The sequence below is a fragment of the Marmota flaviventris genome, chromosome 6 (genome assembly GCF_047511675.1).
Source record: "Marmota flaviventris isolate mMarFla1 chromosome 6, mMarFla1.hap1, whole genome shotgun sequence".
In the NCBI taxonomy this organism is placed as follows: Eukaryota; Metazoa; Chordata; class Mammalia; order Rodentia; family Sciuridae; genus Marmota; species Marmota flaviventris.
The window spans coordinates 145,027,309-145,051,799 of NC_092503.1; the positions used below are offsets into that span (position 1 = coordinate 145,027,309).

At 40.7% G+C, this 24,491-nt stretch overlaps 1 protein-coding gene across 1 annotated transcript in view; it reads left to right on the forward strand.

Annotated features, from left to right (window-relative positions):
- Positions 1-24,491, forward strand: part of Sycp2l (synaptonemal complex protein 2 like) — a 106,511-nt gene that overhangs the window by 29,274 nt on the left and 52,746 nt on the right. Inside the window, exons 10-22 of the mRNA XM_071613860.1 lie at positions 1,556-1,698; positions 3,191-3,243; positions 3,823-3,868; positions 6,293-6,385; positions 6,479-6,539; positions 10,481-10,629; positions 12,340-12,433; positions 12,842-12,924; positions 14,018-14,075; positions 14,171-14,255; positions 19,122-19,170; positions 21,595-21,742; positions 22,317-22,366. Coding sequence (XP_071469961.1) covers positions 1,556-1,698; positions 3,191-3,243; positions 3,823-3,868; positions 6,293-6,385; positions 6,479-6,539; positions 10,481-10,629; positions 12,340-12,433; positions 12,842-12,924; positions 14,018-14,075; positions 14,171-14,255; positions 19,122-19,170; positions 21,595-21,742; positions 22,317-22,366 — 1,112 coding nt within the window. The remainder of the gene's footprint in view (positions 1-1,555; positions 1,699-3,190; positions 3,244-3,822; positions 3,869-6,292; positions 6,386-6,478; positions 6,540-10,480; positions 10,630-12,339; positions 12,434-12,841; positions 12,925-14,017; positions 14,076-14,170; positions 14,256-19,121; positions 19,171-21,594; positions 21,743-22,316; positions 22,367-24,491) is intronic.

Below are 24,491 nucleotides of genomic sequence, written 5' to 3' on the forward strand. Positions count from 1 at the left end.
TATGGTCAAATTAAAGATAATTAAGATTCTACTTTTAGTTTGAGAAAATTAAAAACTATTAATAAGTAGAAATGCATTTACTCACCAGCCAGTTCTGTCAAATTTTGGTATTTTGTCACATCTGTTTCAACTGAAATTCTTTTAAATAAAAGAAATCAGAATCTCAAGTTCCCAAGTCTGTCTCCACTTCCATTCCCCTTTCTTTGACTTGAATTTATTTTTTCATTCCCAAGTATATTTTTCTATTTTGTGTATTCCATAAGCAACATACATTATTTTTACAGATTTTAAAAACATTATATAAATTCCATCCCATTGGACACATCCAGTTACAACTCCTTTTTTTCTCTTGGGACATTTGAGATTTAAACATATCAATATATGTAGTTTCAGTTTATCTGTTGTGAAATACCATAATTGATCTTGATATTCTTTTTTTTGGCGGGTAGTAACGGGGAATGAACTAAGGGGCACTTGACCACTGAGCCACATCCCCAGCCCAATTTTGTGTTTTATTTAGAGACAGGGTCTCATTGACTTGCTTAGCACTTCGCTGTTGCTGAGGCTGGCTTTGAACTTGCGATCCTCCTGCCCCAGCCTCCTGAGTCACTGGGTTTACAGATATTTTTCTTTTTGTAGCAATATTTTAAGGCTTTTTGATCTAATTTTATTCCTATTTTAATATAACTAAAATATAAAACACATAATTTTTTAAAAAAATTGGTGTCTACTGACATATTGTTTGCGTTTTTTCTCTTAACAATTCTTAAATGTGATTTAAATGATTTAATTGCTCCAGGAGACATCTTCTTAGAACTGTAAGACATAATGCTAGTCTTCCAAGATGGAGTTTCCCCCTGTATTTTTAATTGGTGCATTATAATTATACATATTAGTGGGATTCATTGTTACCTATTCATACATGCGTATGATGTAACTATAATTTGGTCAATATTGTTCCTCAGTATTTTTTCTTCCCTCCTCTCCCCCTTCCCTGATTCCTTTTCATCTGCTGTTTTGCCTTCAATTTTCATGAGATTCTTCCCACCATCCCTTTCTTCCTTTTGTTTTGGTACTGTAGATTGAACCCAGGGTGCTTAACCACTGAGCCACATCCCCAGCCCTTTTAATATTTTGTATTGAGATAGCGTCTCCCTGAGTTGCTTCGGGTCTTGCTAAGTGGCTGAGGCTGGTTTTGAACTCATGATCCTCCTGCCTCAGCCTCCCAAAGGGCTGAGATTACAGGCGTGTGCCACTGCACTCAACCTCTTTGTTCTCCCTTGATTACACAAATGAAAAAAAAATGTGACCCTTGACCTTCTGTGAGTTTGGCTTAATTCTCTTTATGTGGTGTACTCAGATTCCATCCATTTTCCTGCAAATGACATAATTTCATTCTTTCTGGCTGAAGAAAGCTCCATTGTGTGTACATATCCCACATTTTCTTTCTCCATTCATAGGAGGGAATTTCTCAGAGCAGGTGCTAACTTCAGAACCTGCATGTCCTGCTGCCTGGTGCCCAGAATTATCTACATCTGCCCTGTTTTCACTCTAGATTATGACCAGCAGGTCACTCTCACGGAGGCGCTGTGTAGGATGACGACTAGAACATCCAGGCGTGACCTTGTCCATCAGTGGTTTGATGATGAGGTCCTTGCTGAAGCTTTCAAGAAAATTAGGGATCGAGAATTTGAGACGGTGAGAAGCCTGGTTACAAAATTCCTGGTTGGTTGGTATTTATTAAGCCTCTGCTCAGTCCTGTCCTGTGTGTGGGCCTGGATGGAGTTTTCTTTTTCTTCATTATGATTAAGTGGCCGTTCTTAAGTTTCTATTCCGTGTAACAGCGAAATAATTTTGAAGGCAACATGAGGCCAAATGGGAAGATGAGGATGAGGCTCTGAGACTGGGGACCGAGCTCTGTGAATTGATGTGTCCAGTCCAAGAAACACATGGGAGAGGGGAGCAGTTTTCCACAAATCTCAGTCAAGGAGAGAATGGGAGAAGGAAAGAAAGCACTGGAGTCATGGAAAGAGCAGCTGTGTCGCTGGGAGGTGTGATCCAGAGACGGAGGAGCCTTATGGGGTGGTTGTGCTGTGAGCCATGCAGCCTGTCCCATTTAGAGGAACAGTTATTTTCAGTATGTTCGACACAACCCCAGCTTACTGTGGTCATGTCCTCAAGTAGCACAGAAAAACGCCCTACGGCTTCATTGTGTATCTAACTGTCTCTCATTTTAATGTTCTCAAAATGAAAGGCTCTTAGAAAAAGATAAAATTCATAATAATAGTTTTCATGTTAATAAGGACCTCTCGGGTTCAACCTGCCATGTAATTGGGACTCATACACAATTCAGACTGTATTAAATCTGGACCTCGTATATTTATCTCCAACTCTGAGCTAGTGCCATATACTTAGTAGGTGTTTAGCCAGATTCAGTATACTCTAAATGGAAAGCCCAGGAGCCCAGGTGCTGTTCCGGACTTGGGCTCAAGTTTCACCACCCTGACTTACGTGATGCAGGTATTTTGGCCAGGTGCATGACTTGTGAAGCCAGAGTGTCCTCCCCTGCAAAAGGGGAATAGACCCTGCGCCCCCCCCCCCCCAATCAGAATGCTGAGCACTTAATGGGAGAAGCTGAAATTAGCTGGTATCAATTTCCTTTTGTCACTTCCTTATCTGCAGGGAAACTTGTCTACCATAGGAGAAAAGTAACTACCTTATTTCCAAAATCCTTTCTACCCTGTCAGCTTCTTAATTGAATTGCTTTCAGTTAAAGAAAATTGGAGGTGGAGAACACACCCAGAGAAACCCAGAGTTGCTTCGTTTGATGGATTTTTGATTGGTTGTGATGCACAGGTGTTAGGAAGATTAGTTCAATATTGTAATCTTGGGGTTTTTTTCTTGATTATTCTGACCCAATGAAGCAGTAGTGCATATGACTTTTGGAGACCTAAGTATTCATTGGCTAAAAACTTAATGCTGTGGTGAGGAGTAGTTATTTCCAGAAATGCAGGCTTGGAATATTCTCTTGGTGGTACAAAGTGTTGCTAAAACAAAATGAGTTCTTGTGAAACCTGGTGATGTTCCTGGACCCTGAGTGTTTGGAAGCAAACACTGGCCTCTGCCTGCTGGTTAAAGAAGATATTTTGATTTTTTTAAAAAATAAAACTTGCCATTATTTATTTTAAAGGATAGTCGACTCTTTCTCAATCACCTCAACAACAGACTTGGTGAGAAAAGAAGGTAAGATGTTTCTCTGTGTACTGTTTTCTTGACTAATTACTTTCTAGAAATGTCTAATATTTTACAAGAATAGGATCTGTTTCACTTTAGATATAGGATCCAGTTATTAATACAAATTTGTGGCTCACTGATTAGAAACCTAAGATGATCAGATCCCTTATGCCTAGTGGCTCATTTGAGTGTTTAAAAAATTATCTGCCTTTAGCGTGTTTTTTGACTTTGCATATTTATTTTTATCAAGACATCCTTGAGTGAGTCTGTAGATCTTATGAAGAGCAAGGTCATATAGACTTGAGGTCACTGGGGATTCATATATCATGGACAGTTACATCCTTGATGAGACAAGGGTTGTTAAATTCACCCCTTTCTTTAGGATCTTTCAGAATAATTTGGCTGAATTATAGTACTAGTGAGCTGTCCAGCTTGAGAGTAGATTTCTATTTGCAGGGTTGAAACCCCCTACTGTTCTCTATATGAGGAGACTTAATGACACACCCTAGTTATAGATGCTTGTTGCAAAACGTTTGTAGGTTGTGTGTGGGGTCCATCCTTAATTTTTAATGGTGGGGTGTTTTGCAGGGTCTATTCATTTCCGTGTATTGCTGCTTTTGCTGATGAGCATGAGGTATGTTTGTTTTTCTCGGTGGGTGGGTGAGGGTGGTGTGCAAGGTTAGATTGTTGTTACTCAGAAGGGCTTTATAAAAAGGTTGCCAATTTCTCCTAGTGTTCTCAACTTTGAAATCATCCATGCTGGACCATGACATGATGCTTGGCCAGTGAGCATAGGGGCTCTCCTGCTACTACTGGGTAAAGGAGTTTTAGGGTCCATACTGTACATATGTCAATTACAGGAATCTTGCCTTATTTTTCCCTATTGATGGGTGACATCCTTTAGGCCTGGACTTTTTCTCCTCTGGTTGATGCCTCCCTTTTTCCTGATCAAGTGAGACCATATTCCTTTTCTCTACTTTGTCATTGTATAATATTGTGCAAACTACCCCTATAGAGAAAGTACCTTTGTATCACAAGTGCTTGACACTATCTTTCTTTCTACCTTGCACTTTCTAGCCAAGGTTGACCAGCTGCTTTTCACCCCCTTCTTCAGTCTCTAGAGGAACAAGTTCTTTCATTATTCAAGGTCCCTGACCTACAGTGTCTCATTTGCAGGGTGAAACCTTCAGGGGCCTTAGAACCTTGACTCGGCTGCAGATTCCTTGACCCCGTCTTTAGATTGTCCTCATTAACAACTTCTTTAAGCTCAGAGCCTGTGTTCATCTCTTGAGCTGAACTTTGAGCTTGCGAATACCCTTCACACTCCTTCTCTCTAGAACAGACATTGGTCGACTGATCCCTGTATCCCACTTTGGCCTGTTTTCCTTTGGTGGTCTGAGGTCTCCTCTCTTCACTTGGCTCTAAGACTTCCAGAATTCCAACAGCTTCAACCAGGCCCCTGTGCTGGCTTCTGGTGGCATACACTGGGAGCAGAGGTCTTCATCCAGCTCTGTAGCCATTACAAAGTGGGCATGTGTGATGAAAAGATGTCTAAGCAATACCATTTATTGGAAAAGCAGCCTGTAGAATAGCAAGTCTGGCGTTTGCCCCATCACTGGGGAATAAGAACTTTATATATACAGTTGAACATCCCTAATCCAAATAACAGAAATGTTCCAGAATTGAAAACTCACAGAATCCATGTGACCTTTACAAGTGGAAAATTCCGCATCCGACTTCACTTGATGCAGTCAAAACACGGTGTACTGAAAATACTGTATAAAATTGTCAGGAGCTGCCACTTAGGAACCAAGCCGCCTGTTAGCCTTGAGCAATGAGTATGTGTAGATGTGGCAAGCCAGCCATGGGCTGTGTGTGTGAACTATGAGCATTGAGCACACAGGGTGGACTGAACCAACGTTGCCCCTCTGTTTGGGCGGGCAATATGTGCGTCTTTTTGCTCGCTCTGCCTATGAGCCCCACACAGCACATGAGATGGGCGTGGCCTTCCTAGATGTCAGTCAACCTGCTGACAGCAAGACATCATGAAGCTAGACTCCACTCCCTGAAACCTGACCCCTTGCCTCATTTGAATGGCTTCTCCCCAATAAAAGGGTTCAGCACATGCTCCTTGCTCTTTCTTGCCTGCCTTGCCCCCCTGGTGGGAGCTGCAGCTGAGGAGCAGTCACTGAGCCCCAAGAAAAGGTACTTTCTGAATCTGTCTTATATTTAATCCCCAGATTCACTTGGAGTGACCCTGATCGGTTTAGACATGTGACAGGGCATAAAGTGACCTATGTATGAGGTGTATGTGATCTGTAAATGAATTTTGGGTTTAGATTCAGGTTGTTGCCCCCAAGAAATCTCACTACATACCTGCAAATGCTCCAAAATACAAAAAGTTATGAAATGCATTGGGGTTACAAGCATTTTGGATAAGGGCTGCTCAACCTGAACTTCCTGATCACTTGTCTGCAAAACCTGTGGCAGGAACTAGAGGGGACAAAGGCATTGCTAATAGTGCCTATTGAAAGAGACCAATGGGAAGTTAGGAGGCAGGTGCCACACTATTTGAGTCTCTTTTCTCCATTTTTACTAAAGCATATATTATAATTATCAGTTAAAATAAAAATGGTCTGAACTTAAGTCTTTATTCTAATAGATGGTAGCTTAGGTGACAGATCACTCTTCAGATTTAATCACATCTCCCTTTCTAAAAGTATCCCCCTATATGCTGTATGGATTGTCATTGCTTCACCATAGAACTGATGGCTTCATGATTCTCACCAGGAAGAATTGTCTAGCTAGGGTCATCTGACATTTAAAATATCTATTAAATGTGCTAAGGATAGGGATTTTATTGGGAATGGCTTGGTCATATACAGCAGAGATCTTGGTTTTGCACAAACTAATCAGGAAATAAAGGGGGCCCTAAAGTATTAGGATAGTGCTGTTCTAGGAAAAGCATAAGATTTTTTTTTAATTAGTACTTTTTTATCTGACCCTATAACATAGTTTTTTTTGTGTGTATTACTTTTTTGCCGAAATTCTCTTACAGATGAGAAAACCAGCAGATGAAAAATTAGAGAAATTTTGGATTGATTTCAACCTCGGAAGTCAGAGAGTAACTTTTTATATACACAATGATGAGGTAAGCAGGTTTAATCCCGTATTAGACCTACCTGCTTAGTGTATTTAGAAACGGGTTATATGCTCATGAGTTTCATCTATTTACTTTCCCTAGAGTGCTCTGTGGGACCCAGTAAGAATTTTGAAGGAAGGAGTTGTTAACTTCAGAGTAATAGGTAAGATGATAATAATTCAGAACTCCTCCACATCTAGCTCAGTATTTGTTTATATTTGCAGTATGTGTTAAGACCAGATTTCAGTCATCTCATGGGGCAGAGATAAGGCTGTGTGGTACAGTGGAAGGCTCATTGTGCTCAAGGCAAGGTTTAGGGGGCATAGCATTGATGACTTCTTTGCTTTGTGGCTTTGGGATTCAACTGCTTGCCTAGTTTTCTCAACTCATAGTATGGTTCTCACCAGATTAAAAGCAGAACTGCCACCAGATGTAGTGGTGAATGCCTGTAATCCCAGTGACTGAGGAGGCTGAGGCAGGAGGATCTTGAGTTCGAGGCTAGCCTCAGCAACTTAGACCCTAAACAACTTAGCGAAACCCTGTTTCAAAATAGAGCTGGGGATGTAGCTCAGTGGTAAAGCAGCCCTGGGTTTAATCTCTAGAACCAAAAAAAATTAAATGCAGAACTACCATGTAACTTTTCCAGAAGATTCTATCAATATATAGTCCAGTGATTTCACTTTGAGATAGACATGCAAAAGAATTGGAAGGAGAATGTTGAACTGTTTATCTGTGTTCGTAGCTGCATTACTCACAACAGCTAAAAAGTGAAAATAACCTAAATGTTCAGTGAAGAATGAATGGTATCAAATAAAATATCCCATACGTGCACATGTATACCATGTTATGCAGCTTTGGGAAAGGGAAATTCTGACACCTGCCACAACATAGAGGAACCTTGAGGTCATTAGGCCAAGTGACATAAGCCAATTTGAATATGGCAAAGTACTGATCCCAATGTATGAGGGTATTTAATGTAGTCAAATTCATAGAGACAGCAGATTGGCCATTGTCAGGGCTGTGGGAAGGGAGAAATGGATAGCAGGTGTTCAAAGGGGACCAAGTTTCAATTTTGCAAGATGGAAAAGTTCTGGAGATCCTGTTGTATAACAGTGTGCATGTGCTAACTTAAATTAAAAACCACAAATGATTAGGATGAACATTTTATTTTGTGTAGGGTTGTCCTGCCACCCCCAAACCGCCGCTGCCCCCGCTCCCAGTCACAACTTGGAAAAATGGTTTTGGTACCTGTCTTCCTCTCCCACAGAGTCACAGTAACAACTGATAAATGAGTTCACAGGCATCTGTGCCACCTCTTGTGTTTTGATTTCAGTCCTTTGACCCCCTGACCTTAGGCCTCCTTCACTGACTTTTCATCCCAACTTGATAGATGGCATGGAGTGATCTTGCTCAGCATCTCAGCTGTAACCATACGTGATCAGGTTTCCTGAATTGGGTTTTTAAAATACAGAAGGCTATATTTTCATTCATGCTAGGCAAGTGCTCTACCTCTGGAGCCCACCCCAGCCCAAGACCACATTTTCTGCTTAGCTTCCTGGAAGCCAGGGTGAAAAGTGAAATATGACCTGTGAGCATCTCTAAATTAGATGTTATCATAAATGTAAATTAGGAGTAACTTATACAGTAAACTTATCTAGGAACTACTTGTTAATTTAAGATGTATAAGATGGCATTGATAATAGTAAATAAGGACTTCCTTGGGTTTCTGACTGGGGTACCCTTAACATTGCTTTTCTGACTTTATGCCTCAACTCTGAACTTTGCTACACTCATAGTTTTCAATAACTAAGTTGCCAAAGTGAATATTCTATACTTTATTAATAGATCATAATACTACTGTGACACTTTGTCAAGATACCGTGTGGCACTTTGTAAATACAAAGTGGGTGTTTCCATTTTTTTTTTTAATATCTGAGGAAAACAAAGATTAACAGACTCTGCAAGTGAGACTTTGATCTTGTCTACACAGTCCTTCTGGCTGGGGAGTCGGCCAGGTATGTTGGCAGCGTGGTGTGGCCCTCGGTATTTCTTCTGACCCGTATGTGTTTGTGTTGATCCCCAAAGCCCAGCTAGCTAAAAATACATGTATTTTGGCAGATGATGGTTTTGAACCACTCTTGCAGCAGAGTTTTAGAAAGACTCTGTAGTGAGGAGTAGACAACCAGTAAGATCAGAATTTGGGGAAGATTCCCTGACCTTGACTCTAGACCAACACTGCCCCATACATAGAAATAAAATGTGATGCAGGGGCTTCAGAATGGGAGAAACTCTTCACTACCTGCACCTTATATAAGGCATTAGTCTCCCAAAAAGCTAAACACCAAAACAAAACAAATAACCTAATCAATAAATGGGCAAAGGAACTGAACAGGCACTTCACAGAAGAAATACGAATCATTAACAAATATATGAAAAAAAAGTTTAACATCTCTAGCAATCAGAGAAATACAAATTAAAACTACACTGAGATTCTCACTCCAGTCAGAATGGCAGTTATCAAGAATACAAGCAATAATAAATGTTGGCGTGGATGTGGAGGGAGAAAGGTACTCTCATACATTGCTGATGGGACTGAAAATTGGTGCAATCACACTGGAAAAACAGTATGGAGATTCCTCAGAAAACTTGGAATGGAACCACCACTTGACCCAGTTTTCCCGCTCCTCAGCTAAAACCCAAAGGACTTAAAACCGGCATGCTACAGTGATGCAGCCATATCAATGTTTATAGCAACTCAAATCACAATAGCTAAGTTACAGTACCAACCTAGATGCCCTTCAATAGATGAATGGATAAAGAAAATGTGGTACATACGTATAATGGAACATTACTCAACCTTAAAGAATAATGAAATTATGGCACTTGCCTGTAAATAGATGGAACTGGAGCCTGTCATGCTAAGTGAAATAAGCCAATCTCCAAAAACCAAAGGCTGACTGTTCTCTGATGTGTGGATAGATACTGGGGTATTGGGGGAGGAAGGAGTGGAGGTTCACCAGATTGGACGGGGAACTGGGGGGAAGGGAGGCAAGATGGAAATGGGAAAGAAAGTAGAATGAGTCAAACATAACTTCCCTATGGTCATATATAAATATACGACCAGTGTGACTCTGCATCATGTATGACCGCAAGACTCAGGAATTATACTCCATGTATGTATGTATGTCAAAATACATCCACTGTCATGTACAACTAAAAAACAAATGTGAGCCACATATTTATATTTGAAATTTTCTAGTAGCCACTTGAATTGAAAAGTGGATTAACTTCAATAGTATTTTAACCCAATGTATTTAAAATATTAATGTGAAATCAATAAAAAGAACCTTTGTCCTTCCTGTTCTAAATCGTCTCAGTCTGGCGTGGAGGTCACACTTGCAGAGCATCTCCGTTTGCACGAGCTGGGTTTCAAGTTCTCCACCGTCCACATGGCACGGCTCTAGACCTGTGTGTCTCTTTTCCCCTCTCCATTCTCATCAACACGTGGCGGTTAGCTTAGTCTGCTCTTTCACAGACTGTACTCCATTCTTTCCTGCTGCTTCTATCTCTGTCCTTACTGCAACTTATGCTTGGACTTTATGGATTTTGATCTGAGCAATTTTCTCCTCCAAAACCAATTACCACTTGTCAGTGGCATCCTGCTAGGAGAGCCCAGGAGGCTTCCACCTGAGATGGTCTTCTCACTGATGCCCCTTTTTAAAAGGAGTCTATTGAAATGAAGGTGGGTTGTTCCATTTTGCATATCAGAAACGGGGGACTTCATTTTGTATTTTAGAAATTTGTGGGGTTCCAGAGAGAAATGTTGTGCTTATTGTTTTTGGAAGTAAAATGCTACCGGATAAACAAAACGCTCTCACAAAAACTTTGGATTTCTTTGATAAAGTAAGCTGCTTCCTTTTATTGGAAGATCAACCAATCATGTATGCGTATGTAAATAAAAATTTCAAAGTAATGACTTTTCGACTCATTGCAGAGAAGTCCAGACAGTTGGCTGATACTCCAGTGTGATCATTTGTGAATATAAAGTTTTAAGCCCTTTATTATGCTGATGTGCATGGTATACCATATTTTTTTTTTTACTAGAAACTGAGAAGATAAAAATACTCATCATTTACCTGAAGCATCCCATTATTATCAGCAAAAAAGAAGTGATGAAAGTAGAAATCCATTTTGATCTGCAGTTCAGTATATCCCAAACTTCTGTCCAAGCTTTGGGAGAAGACAAACAGGCGGCAAGTTCCATTCTCTCATTCTTTGAAATTCTTGCAGTGTGTCATATGTCTCTTCATTTTCTTTCTAGGGTTTTCAGAAATTGGTGTCCTGGTTGGGTTTTGACGTGAAGATTTGTCCAGCAGAAGCCTTGGTCTTTAGAAAGTCATGTGAAATGAGTAGAGAGCTTTGGATTCTGATCCCATCTCCTCCTTTACATGTGACATTGTCTTAGCTACATAGGACACGAAGCCTCTTTGTACCTTGAAATGCTCCGTCTGTCTCTTGCTGACAGTAGAAAGCTTTGCTAGGAGACATCACCTCCTCACTGGTTCTTCCTGGAGTCCTGTATCTACCCACTGGACTTCCTGGCTCTTCCTGGGCTCTCAGCTCCACCTGGCCCCAGGGAGAATCATTAGGAGTAGGATTTCTTAGGGTGTTTCCCCAACCACTCCCCGTCTTGCCCTGTGGAATAGTCTATGCCTCTTCTAGATTTGTATGGTTTTTTATCTTGTGACTCTAATGCTTCCTACATATGTACAGGAGCAAGAGCCTTTCTCCATCAGCATCCTAGCTGGTAGGAAGGCAAGACATCTGTGACAAGATTTCACAAAAATGTATTATATAAAATGTTGTAGTAATGGCCAGTAGGCATTAAGAGGTCAGAGGTCTGATGGGAGAAGTCTTGGGCCAACTTCCTAAGTTTGAGCTGTACAGGCAGGCATTTGATATATGACGAAGTGCTCTGCAAAGAATTTCCAAAGACCCCATGAAAAGACGATCTCATGGGAGAAAATGAGAAACGGAATCAATAAAAATTAACCCTTTCATTCTGTTACGTGATGAATGGGTCCAAGTTTGCCTTTACTTATGGAAAACATCAAAATGTTTCCACATTTTGCAAAATGAGTAAAATGTTTTGGGAGAAGAGTCGGGGTATGTGTGAGATGAAGCCCCTGGATAATGAGCCCCTGTAAGGAAGGGATGGGTTTGGAGGATCCTCTGTTGGGGGCCTCCCTGCAGACTCGTCTCTAGAGACTCAACCCTTAAGTGAAGCAGGGATTAGAAGATACCCAGGGCTTGAACTTAGAGAAAGGAGAGGGTATGGTCTTAGTACATCCTCTCAAGCTATAACTGAGTACTACAGACTGGTAATTGGTAGAGAAAAGGTTTCTTTGGCTCCTTGTTCTGGAGGCTGAGGAGTCCAAATGATATGGTGCTGGTCTCCACCCAGCCTCTAAGGAGGGCCTTCCTCTTGCTTTCTGATATGCTGCAGGGTGTCATCAGGCCAGATAGAGCCAGTGTGCTGGAGAGAACCCCAGTGTTTCTAACACAGCCACTGCTGGGATACCCATTGACCCAAGCCTGGGTCAATCCATTCATGAGGATGGAGCTCTTGTGATCCCACCTCCCAGAGGTATCACACCTCTCAGCATTGCTGCCCTTAGGACCAGGTTTCTAACCTGTAACCACAGGCGTCAGGAGAGAGTGGTGGAGAGCAGGGTAATGGTCAGCCAGAGCTGGTCCTGGAGGGAGGGTGGTATAGAAAGCTGGAAATGGTAAAAAGATCCTTCAGGAGAGGGCCAACTGAAGACGAGCTGCTCCTCATTGATCCATGTGCTGTGTTCCAATGTTCCTAGCTTTAAGTTTTCCTTTACAAGTTTTTTTTTTTTCCTGTTTATTTTTAAGGCCACTGCTTTTAAAGGTCATGTGGCTTTTGGCTTGCATTTCAGATGTTGCCCGATCAGATGAAAATAGCCTCGGAACTTCTTAGTAAGTTTGAGAAAGCAGAGCGTGAGATTCTCCCTAGCCAAGAAAGTGCAACAGGTATTTTGAGAAATAACAACTTTCTGACTCTGAATTCTCTATGAAAGTGCTGATGATGCCTTATTGGGAAGGAGTCGCTGAAAACCTGTGGTTATAGAAGTAGAAAGAGTTTGGGGGAAGAGCTGCTGCAAGCTTCCCATCATTCCCCACCTGGCGGCGCCACCTGTGGGTTGGCTGGGATGGTAAAGAGCAGATGCTGGGCGGCAGGAGGAGGGTCTAAGGGGGCTCTGATCCCATCTCCCTTGAGCTTCTTGCCACGTGCCCACAGGTTGCTCATTTGAGGTCTGAGGTAGTACCTTGCTACCCAGTCGTGCCAGAGGATGGTGGAGGAGCAGAGGTGCACATTCCTTGGAGAGCATGTTGGCATCATGCATGGTTATTATTTTGTCATTTTCTCCACATGAGTAGAACATGCTGAGGAATCCACCAACCTGGCCGAGCTCATGAGTGCTGGAGATGACCGTCACCTGAATGGCCAGTCTGAGCCTCCCGTGAGTTCACAGAGCTGGGGATAGGTTCTGATCTGGGTCCAGAAGGAAGCTGGAATGGGTGCCGAGCCTCCTGATGACCAGGCCATTAGCTCCTGGTCAACCATCTCCCGATGCTTTAATGATGCCCTTTAGATTATTGTTGTCTGCTGAGTCTGTGCGTTCTCTCCTTTGGCTCAATTCTGCTCTCCTAAGAAAGGCACAACTCCACTAGCCTCTGCCCAATTCATTCATTTGGGACCTGGAGACTGGAATAGGAGTCCAGAGTTTGGAGTTCAACATGGGTCTTCACTTACTAGCTGTAGGAACTTGGAAAAATTCATATTATAGCTCTAGGGGCGTCCCATCCACAAAATGAAGGTAATGGCAAATTCATAGGTATGGCTTCGTAGGGTTTAAAAATGGGTACTAAGTTATGGCTAGAGAGGACCAAGGAGTTCTGATGTGCTGGTTCACAGTGGGATGACTTTAGATAGCACTGTACTTTTCAAGAATCCAGAAAAAAGCATTTTGAATGTTTCTACCATAAAGAAATGGTATTTGAGGAGATAGACATGTTTGACTAGATCTGATCATTACAATGTATACATGAATCAAAACAGCAGATGACACACCTTCAGCATACACATTTTTAATGTTTTAGTGTGCCAGTTAAAAAGGAAATTTAAAAAAGATTTCATGGAGCCCCTGCTTTGCATATTTAGTTATTTAGTTCATTCCTCACTTTCTTACATGAATGTATCACACTGATGGTGGAGTCACAAAACAAAAACAAACCTAGAGACCGTTTTCCCCAGTGAACTCTCATCTTTCAATTAGGCTCCTTGGGAAGTCATACACATGTCCCAGCAGCTGATGCCGTCTGTCTTCCTGCTGCCCTGTGTACCTGTGTGTGCTGTTTCTTTGGTAGTGGCAGATCCTTTCCTGAGATTGGAGGTGACCTTTTAGGAAGAGCCAACAGTCATTGGGAGCCATGCTTCATGAATAAAGAGCCTGATACTTGGTGGATATGCTCCTTTTAAGATGTGTGAAGTGGTTTCGATAGACTTTCAAAAGGGGGCTTCAGAGAGATCATTGTTATTTTTTTTTCCTGCAGCACAAAAATACAGCTGATAAATCACCTGAGAAACTGAAACTGGATGACACGCAACAAGGTCTGATATGTCTTATCTGTCATAAGACCTGAGAGGTCTGTTTAAATGTTTACTCAGGATGCTTAGCACTTCTTGGTTTTGTTTTTTCTCCTTAGAAGTTACCTCAAAACATGAGTATTCTTCAGATGGAAAAGAACCGTCCACTCCAATTCAGGCTCCTAACTTAGACAACAAATCCAGGTAAGTGATTTTTCTTTTTAAGTTTTATCGTTCTTAATAGACACATACTAATTGTTCATGTTGAGGTACAGTGATAGTTCTATAAATGTATCATGGAATGATCAAATCATGGTGTCTAGCATATGCACATAAAACATCTACCACTTCTTTTTGGTGAGAACATTCAGAAACCTCCTATAGTTATTTTGAAATATGCACCACTGGGGGCTGGGGTTGTGGCTCGGCGGGAGAGTGCTCACCTAGCACGTGTGAGGCGCTGGGTTCAATCCTCAGCACCACATAAAAATAAATAAAAATGTAGTGTGACCAACTACAACTAAAAATATATAGAAAAATGTGACAATATTAACTATCGGCATCCAACTGTGCTGTAGCCTCCAGAAGGTGTTCCTCATATTGGCTATAGTTTTGGCCAATCTCTCCCCAACATCTCTTTGCCTTTACCCATCCCCTTGCCCCACTCCCACCCCCACCACCTCCACCACCTCTGATAACTATTATACTACCTCTATTTCCATGGTGGTTTTAGGGTCCACACATAAGTGAGATCAGCAGTGTTTATCTTTCTCTGCTAGGTTTATTTCACATAACAGAATGTCCTCCATGTTTTGAAAATGATAGAATTCCATCTTTTATGACTGACTACTATTCCATTGTGTATCTCACCATATTTTCTTCATCTGTTTTTCTCTGGATGGACACAGGTTGATTCCACATCCTGGCAATTGTGAAACTAAAAACTGTGCTAATTATTGTATGTCAATACTACAAGTTAATAGTCTAGGTTTTGCTCTCTTTCCTGCCTCTGGCCACCTCATTCCAAGGAGAAAAGCATTTTGGGAAGTTCTCTGTTTGAGTTGGCAGATTCTCCTGGACCTGTAGACCTCTGCTATTATCGCTAGGGTATCTTTGATGTATTTTTCTGCTGCAAAACATTGAATCTGAGATTGAAAAAACATTCAATATACAAAAATCATTTTCACTATTAACCAAAAATTGAAATAAAAAGGCAATATAATTTACAATAATATTAAACATATGACATACTTGGGGATTAACTTAACAAAAGATTTACCTTAGCCTTATTTACTTTTATATTAGGGTATTTAACCCAAGGGAGTTTTTTTTACCACTGAGCCATGTGGTAAAAATTTTTATTTTTTAAGACAGGATCTCACTAAGTTGCTTAGGGCCTCGCCCAGTTGCTGAGGCTGGCTTCAAAGTTGTGATCCTCCTGCCTCAGCCCCCCAAGCCACTGGGATCACAGGGGCATGCCATCGTTCCTAGCAACAAAAGATTTGTAAGATCCATTCGGTGCCACCCAAGTAGAAAACTACAGAACGTTGAGAGAAGTTTAGGTAGGTAGAGAGATAGATACACTATTGGCATATTTCACTGTTTATGAGATGAAAAGCTCAATTTTAAGATGCAAGTTCTTCCCACATTGACCTAGGGATTCAATATAATCCCCAGTGAAAATCCCAGCAGCCTTTTTTTAAAAAAATTAGCAAACTATTTCTGAATTTCATGTGAACTTTAAAGGACATGGAAGAGCCAAAACAAATTTCAAAAAGAAAGTAAGTGGGAGAGTTCACACACTACCTGGTTTCAAGATTTACCAAAAAATCAAGAGTGTGTGGTATTGAAATAAAGATTAATAAACAAAACAGACCAGGAAGTCCAGAAATAGGTCCGAATATATGTGGACAGTTTGTCTTTGCATTTCTGTCATAGATAATGCAGCAGGGAAAGGATAGGTGCTTCAACATATGGTACTACAACAGTTGAATACTATGTGTAAGAAAATAAATGACCTTTCTTTATTACTGTCAATAGATTAGAGACCTATATGAATATGAAATATTTTTTTTAAAACTTCAAAGATTTCTTAGATATGACACCAAACGTGTAGCCCATACAAGAACACATTGGTGAATTATACTTCATCAATGTGAAGTATAATTATATTCTATAATTATATAATGAAGTAGGCTCTTCATCAACCACTCTTGCAAGAAGCAAGAAACAAGCCACACACTTGGAGAAGATATTCGTAAAAGACTTGTATCTGAAATATTACTGATTATCAAACTTCAATAGTAAAAATACAACTCAGTAAAAAGAGAGGCAAAAGATTTAAACAGCTATTTTACCAAGGAAAATACACAGCAGAGAAACACATGAGAAGTTGTTCAGTGTTATTAATTATTAGGGAAATGTTAATTAAAGCCTGCAAGATGCACTGCACTATTAGAATGGCTGTCTGCACCGTGAGTTTGTGACTATGTAGGCTCCTGGAACTTTTGTATTCTGGTATTTTCCTAAAATGTTATAGGCCTACCCTGTGGCCCTGGTATTCCAATCCTAGGTGTTTTCCCAAGAGATATGTCAGTATATCTCCATGCAAAGGAATGGACATGAGTGTTGTTTTTTTTTTTATTGGTTGTTCAAAACATTACAAAGCTCATGATATATCATCTTTCATACATTTGATTCAAGTGGGTTATGAACTCCCATTTTTACTCCAAATACAAATTGCAGAATCACATCGGTTACACATCCACGTTTTTACATAATGCCATATTAGTGACTGTTGTATTCTGCTACCTTTCCTATCCCCTACTATCCCCCCTCCCCTCCCCTCCCATCTTCTCTCTCTACCCCATCTGCTGTAATTCAATTCTCTCCCTTTTTTTCCCCCTTTCCCCTCACAACCTCTTATATGTAATTTTGTGTAACAATGAGGGTCTCCTTCCATTTCCATGCAATTTCCCGGACATGAGTGTTTGACAGCTTTCTTTGTAATAGCTCCAAATTAGAAACTCGGATGTCTTCAATAGACAATCTGTACCAACATGTGTTTATTCATTTTATCTTTTATCCAAAATGTCTGGAACTAAAAGTGTTTCATATTTCAGAGTTCTCTGGATTTTGGAATATTTGAACATTACAAAAGATCCTGGGGATGGGATCCAAAGTCTAAACACAAATTTATTTTTTATATATAACTTATACATATGTCCTGAAGGTAATCTTATTCAATATTCTTAGCACACCAGTCACCAGTGGTTTGACTGTGACCTGTCACTTGAGGTCCAGTGTGGAATTTTCCATGTGTAGCATCATATTGACTCTCAGGAAGTTTTGGATTTTGGAGCATCTTGGGGTTTCCAGGTTAGGAATCTGCACCTGTATATCCACACAATGAAATACTATGCAGAAATAAAGGAATGAACTATTGACATGAATGTGACCTGAACGAATCTCAAAGTAATTATGCCCAATGGAAGAAATGAGAAAATGTGCATATTGTATACTTGAATTTACATGAAATTCTAGAATGTGCACAGTAAGCGCAGTAGATGAGTGGTTGGCTGGACAATGATGGTGCAAAATTGCAGTGTTGTACAGCAGATCTCTAGAAGGTACTCATTTTGAACAACTGAAACAACATCTATTTAATAGGAACTTTGCATTTACCTTCTCCCCCAATCCCTGGCAACTGCCATCCTGCTGTTTCTATAAGCATGAGTATTTTGGATACTTTGTATGTTTGGAATTGTGTGTAGTACTTGTGCTTTTGGGATTTGCTTGCCTTAGTGTAATTCTTCATGTTCATCCATGCCATTACCTGTGGCAGGATTTCCTTTTTTAAGACTGAGTAGTATCCATATGTGCCCACGTGTGTGTGCATGCGTATGCTATGGTTTCTTTATCCGTGCTTTCCTCATGGATAGTTGGGTTGTTCACAAATTTGTGTTAGTCAGCTTTAGGGTACTGTAATAAATAAATGCCTGAGATTTTTCAACTTAAAGAGAAGAAAGGTTTTATTTTGGCTCACAGTTTTGGAAATTACAGCCCATGGTTGGTTGACTCTGTTGCTTTGGGGCCTGTGGCAAAGGACATCATGGCAGGAGCATACAGCAGTGACAACTGGCTCATTTCATGGTGGCTGGAGAACGAGAAAGGGGAAAGGACTGGGATCCCCAAATCGCTTTCTAGGGCATGCATCCAGTGACCTAGCTTACTCCCAGGAGGTCTCACCTCTATCATATCCCTAGCACCACAGGATGTTGAACAAGCCTTTAACTTGCAGGCCTTTGGGGAGCACTTACCCAAATCATAGCACATCTTCTGGCCATTGTGGATAATACTGCAACGAACATTGAAGTGCAGGCACTTTCTGATCTCGGTACCTTTTGGACGTACACTTTGTAGGACTGCTGAATTACATGCTAGTTCTATTTTTATTTGGGGGGAGTACCTCCATACTGTTTTCCATGGCAGCATCCTTCTTTATTCCCATCGTTATTTTGCAGTAACCTTACATCCTAACACTCATCCTTAAAATAAAAATAATAGACCACGTGGCTGATAAATGAATAGTCAAAATATAGAAGGAACTCCTACAACTCAAGAGCTGCTAATAATAATAATAACCCAAGTAAAAAAGTAGGGAAAAGGCTTAAGTAGACATTCTCCAAGGAAGACCTACAGATGGACAATCGGCTTTGGAGAGATGCTCAATGTGCAGCATCTGTTTAAAGCACCCCGGTGGCTCTCGGGGGAGGCCAGGCTGGAGGAACACTCTGCAGCCTTGCTACTGGCTTGCTACTACCCTTGCCAATCCTGCTCGGCCTTCCTCTTCTCTGTGTGCCTCGGACAAGGAACTCAGCAAAGTTTATTTTCTTGTAAATAGTCATTGTCTTCCAGAGAATCTGTGAATAGACTGCAAAATAGAAGCCAGTCTGCAGCACGGATGCTCCCCATGCACAGGGTTCATAATCGGGCAAAGGGCGGTGGAGTAAGGGAAGGAAGAGGGTGATGGTCGTACCGGTTCCATTCATTGGATATATTTTATTTTAGGGAAGATCCTGCTTTCGAGAGTGGCAGAAAGCAAAGGAGAAGGATGTCGGTAATGTAATAACTTTGATTATTTTAAAGTAGTACTCCCCAGATTTCAGTTACTTGCATGCCACCTATAAAATGTGCCATAGCATGATTCCTGGTTACCAGTTTTTCTAAACTAAAATTTATTTTAAAAGAAATTATTTCAATTTTAAATGGAAAAGCAGTGTTCTAGCAAGTAGCGAATAGCGCTTGAAAATCGCCAGGTTACCCTGTGAGCTCTGAAAAGGCCCATCGGCCATATCTAGGATCATCAGTTTGGATAGATTAAGTGAGCCCAGTCAAAAAACTCAGCAGAAGGTAACATTGTCACGTTAAATCCTAGTTGTTTGCAAATAGATAGTGGACAATTTGAAGGTAGATGCTCTCAGTCAGTCCTTTGCCACTGTAGTAAGTGCTTATTTAACAGAAAAGAGCCCGCTCATGTTAGCTGGGACATGGTGGACCATCTTCGCTCCATAGCAACAGAATCGGGTGAGAGTGGCATCTCCATGACTGCCAGCACTTAAATGCACAGCCAGAGCGCTCTCCCAAAAATGCACCTTGGGGCTTCCCCTCTTAAAACCTTTGTCCCCCATTTTTTTTCCTAAATTACATTAGGCCCCTTCTTGCTTTGTTATATACTTTTAAAAGTCTTAAGCACTCAAAACTTATCCTGAGTAGATCAGACCTGTTAAAGAATCAAAATGTCTCACTGAGTCAGCATTGCTGAATGGCATGCCTTATGTCTGTGCCAATGACATCTATCCAAGTGCCACCATTACTGGCCGTTTGCTTTGGGAAGCACAGTACTGAGTGTGGTTCATGTTCTCCTTTAAAAAATAAAGAGCAAGATGCAGAAAAGCCTGGCTCATGAAAGTTCCTGTTGGAAATCACCTTCTCTAACCAGTGTGGGTGCCCGTCCGTGGATTCATGGCCAACATGTAGAGTATGTTCTCAACAAAATACTGTTCAGCCTCACGGAGGGAAATCCTGTCACTCCTGGCAGCGTGGGTGAGCATGAGAAACATTAGGTTGAGTGAAATAAGCCAGGCACAGAAAGGCACATCCTGGGTGGCCTCACTTGTGTGGAATTTTTAAAAAGTCAAACTCATGGAAATAGGGAGGGAAATGATAGATATCAGGGGCCAGAGGTGTTGGGGAGAATACGGATCAAAGGATACAAAATTTCAATTAGACAAAAAGTAGGCCTGTCTTATCTCAAAATGACTACAGTTAATAGCAATTCAAGTATACTATGTGTTATGAGAATAGGTTTTAGGTATGCTCATTTTTTAAAAGTATGTGAGATCATGCATGTGCTAATTAGATTTTAACTCTTACACAGTGGATTCATATATCAGAACATCATGGGGTGCACCAGACATATTCACGAATTTTTTCAGTTAAAAATGACCTCTACAAAATGCTGAACCACGAAACATTTTAAGGAGTCTTACAAATGAATTTATTTGGTAACTGGACAACTAACCACCCTCACCCCTGGGCCGTGGTGGTGATATCACAAGCAACTGACATTGGTTCAGTTCTAACCTGGTTGTGGCCTCGGGAGATGATTCTGCATTTTGTCATTTGAGATAGTGGGTATATCCTCCAGTGGATGCTTCCTGTTTGAGAAGACTTTTTACCAGTTACTATGTTGGGATCCTTCAGAATCCCCCCTTACCGCAGATGGGAATGGTTGTTGCAGCTGAGTGGTGGGTCCCCGGAAAAGCAGAGTGGTTTGGGGACAGAGCCCCTGGAGGTACCCAACACGAATCTCATATAGGGTGGGATTTTTTTCTGTTAAAATCAAAACCAATTTTAAAATGGAGCGTAAACATATTTTCATCATAGCATTTATTTTAGAAGCTCAAAAACTATAAAAGCTTTTAAAGATAAATATCAAAGTACAGTTGAATTACTCACCAGAAAAGATCAAATTTATTCTAAATCACTAACCTATTATAGTCTAGTCTTAGTTTCAAAATGCTTTGTTTTCTATAGAAATGATCCTCCTGGTTGGTTTCAGCTCTTCTAAGGCATAGAGAACCATGTCTTTGCAAAATAAAAAGGGGTGTGTGTGTGTGTGTGTGTGTGTGTTTACACATGTGTGTACTTTGTTTTGTCGTTTGAGTTTATGCTTTGAAGCTGGCCAATATTGGGTGCATTTGCTTTTGAACAGCTAACATCTCTTCAAGTGCAGATACTTGATTAAAAATTATGTGCCATCCTCTACAGCAGCAGCAGGGTTGGAACTCACTAATGGAATAATTCTTTTTTCTCTCCCTTCTGCACATTTTTATGATGGGAGGGAGCCACGTCTTCCAGAAGGACTTCCTTCTCTGATGCCTAAGCACAATGTTTAATATGTGTGTAGTAACAGGATTAACTGTACGTCAAGGGCACTGGCCCCCCTTGGCCAGTTATTTAGCCTCTGTGTTTGTAAAAGTTTAATTACAGGAAACATCTTTTCTCTGAGAGTAATCAAGATTCAAGTTCTTCTACCAGTGAACAATCTTGGAGCAGTAACCACAAAAGGAAATCCCTAAAGCCATATTCCAGTAGGAGTAAAACTAGAGTCAGAAGCAGTTTAAGAGGTACCTTTGCTTGCCATCTTTTGGGTCACTTCTCAGGTCAATCGGCAGCTATTATTTTTTTCAGTGTGGGGGATGGTAACAAATATGATTACGGGCCCCTCTTTTCCATTTTACAATCACACCAGAAAGGAAAAATATATGTACATGAAACAAAGAATATGGAGTTAACTAGAAGTTATTAAAAGTCAGGAGTTGAGCTGGGGGGGCCTCATAAGAGCTAGAGCCACTTTTAAGTACGAGGTGGGAAGGACTTGAGCTAAGCCTTGGGAAAGGAGTGGGGTGTGAAGGGCTGAGAAGGGGAAGCTTTTTTAGGTAAAAAAAAAACAAAACCCACCAAAATGCACCCAGGAAGTGAGGGTGATGTTCAGGGACGGTGTTTGGAGCAGGAGTTCACACGAGGTGGTGAGGAACAAGGTGGAATCATTGCAGAAGTATTTAAGAGCAGACACGCGAGCAGGTGCTCAGAGTGGGAATAGCTCTAGCAGTGGCCTGTGTCATTAGAGGGAGAAATGGACCTCTGTGTGTCTCATAACTAAATGTACCCACTGTATGCTTATTTTCTTTTGTTCTTTAGTCTTGCCACATTTCCTTTTCAGTAGTGGCAGTGACCATGAGAAAGATCAAGTAAGTAAATTGTGTTGGACTGCCCTGGGCCCTAATGGGTTACACGACATTTTTTTTTTTTCTCAAAATACTTCAGCAATATGAGAATAATGAACCAGAAGTTTGCTGTTATATCCACTTCTGCCAATAGAAACTGCAAGAATCGTGGTGGTGCACACCTGTAATCCCAGCTACTGAGAAGGCTGAGACGGGAGGATTGCAAAGTTGAGGCCAGTTGGGCCAACTTAGCAAGACCCTGAATAAAAAGAAGGGCTGGGCATGTCACTTAGTGGTGGAGTGCATCTGGGTTCAGTACTGAGTACTGCAAAAAAAAAAAAAAACCTGAAAACCTGTAAGGGCTTCCAAACATTTAGTATGAATCATAGGTAAAGTTTAGGATCTTTTTTTCCCATTATTTACAAATATTGTTAAATATTATATAGGATACCCAAAACCTTGGCTATTCTGAATTCCCCTAGATATTTGCTCTTTTGAATTTGTTTTGAAGTAAATTGGTTTAATTCCTCCTATAGTTTTCAGTTTCTTATATTGCTTATATTGCTTCTAAAGCTTTATAAAGCATATAAATCTTCCTTTTGCAAGTGGTTCACGTGCCTTCAGGCTTATGTAAATATTGAACAAACGCTTGGGGTTTTAAAATTTCACTTATCCTCGTTTTATACCAAGGAGTTAAAAGTATGGATGCCAGTGTCCTCTGGACCAATTCAAAGCCACATTTTGCCTCTTGTCAGCCGAGTTATTCTTTGCTTAGTGGTTGGTTTTTGTCTGTCGTGTGAGGGGTGTATAGACTACAGAGTCCATGACCACGGACATAGGGTTTTATGAGGAGCCACTGCTATGATTGAGGCCTCCGTGGCACCCTGCCTGCTGGTGCAGAAACTCAATAAACTGCAAATGCTCTGGTCGCAGCTCCAGCTGCGTGCTGCATTAAGTACATGTTGATTCTCAAGTCATTCAGGATAGAGTGTAAACTTTTGAGCCAGAGCAGGTACAGTTTTCCCTTGGAATCCATGAGGGATGGGTTCCAGAACTCTTTGGTGACCAAAATCTATGGATGCTCAATTCCTCATAAAATGGCATAGTATTTACTTATCTAGGCATATCCTTCTATATACTCTAAATCATATTTAGGTTCCTCATAGTACCTAATGCATTGTAAATGCTATGCAAATAGTCACTATACTATCTAGTTCAGAGAATGGTGACTAGGGGGAAAGTTGATGTATAGATTGAGTAAATGCAGTGTTTTCTTCAGTATTTTTGATGGGCCATTGGTTGAATTTGTGGATGTGGGACCCATAGATATGGAGGGCTGATTGTAGTTGGTTATTTGTTGACTCATTCAACCCAAAATAATGAAATGGCCCAAAAGAATAGATTATCTAGTAAATATGGCTTTGGTTTTAAATAAGCACCAAAGAAACATCACAGATTTAAGAATTCTTAAATCCAAGCTATGCAACTGGTAAAGTCTAGGCTGATGTTCAGTGAGGGTCTTGTGGACTTTCCACTTAAAATATATTTTCCTGTGCTGCAGTAAAAGAATAATTATCTTAGTGGTTGGTTTTTGTCTGTCATATGAGGTAGAGTATAGACTGCATAGTTGTCAAACTTTTCTGTAAAGGGCCAGATAGTAAATATTTGGACATTTGTGAGTCATACAGTCTCTAGCAATAACCCAACTCTGTCTTTGTAGCCAGAACGGTTCCATAGATGATAGGGAAATTAACAGCATAGTGTGTTCTAATAAAACTTTATTTAGAAGAATAGACTGTGGGTTGTACTTTGCCAAACCCTGATTCAGAACAGTGGTTCTCAAATTTGAGTGGCTATCAGAAAAACTAGGATGACTTGTTAAGACAGATTTCTCAGTCCTATCCCCAGCATTTCTTATTGAGTAGGTCATAGGTGGCATTTGAGTATTTGCATTTCTTTCAAGTTCCTGTGTGTTGATGATGCTCTTGATCTGGACCACACTCTGAAAAGCATCGATTTAGAGTTTATCAGTTGAAGTATGACCTAACTGTTCTTATAATTCTGAAATTTCCTGGTCTTTGTGTTTACTTTTGAATGCAGTAAATCCAATACCTAACTTCTTAAAAGGATATTGAAAATGTCTTGGGAT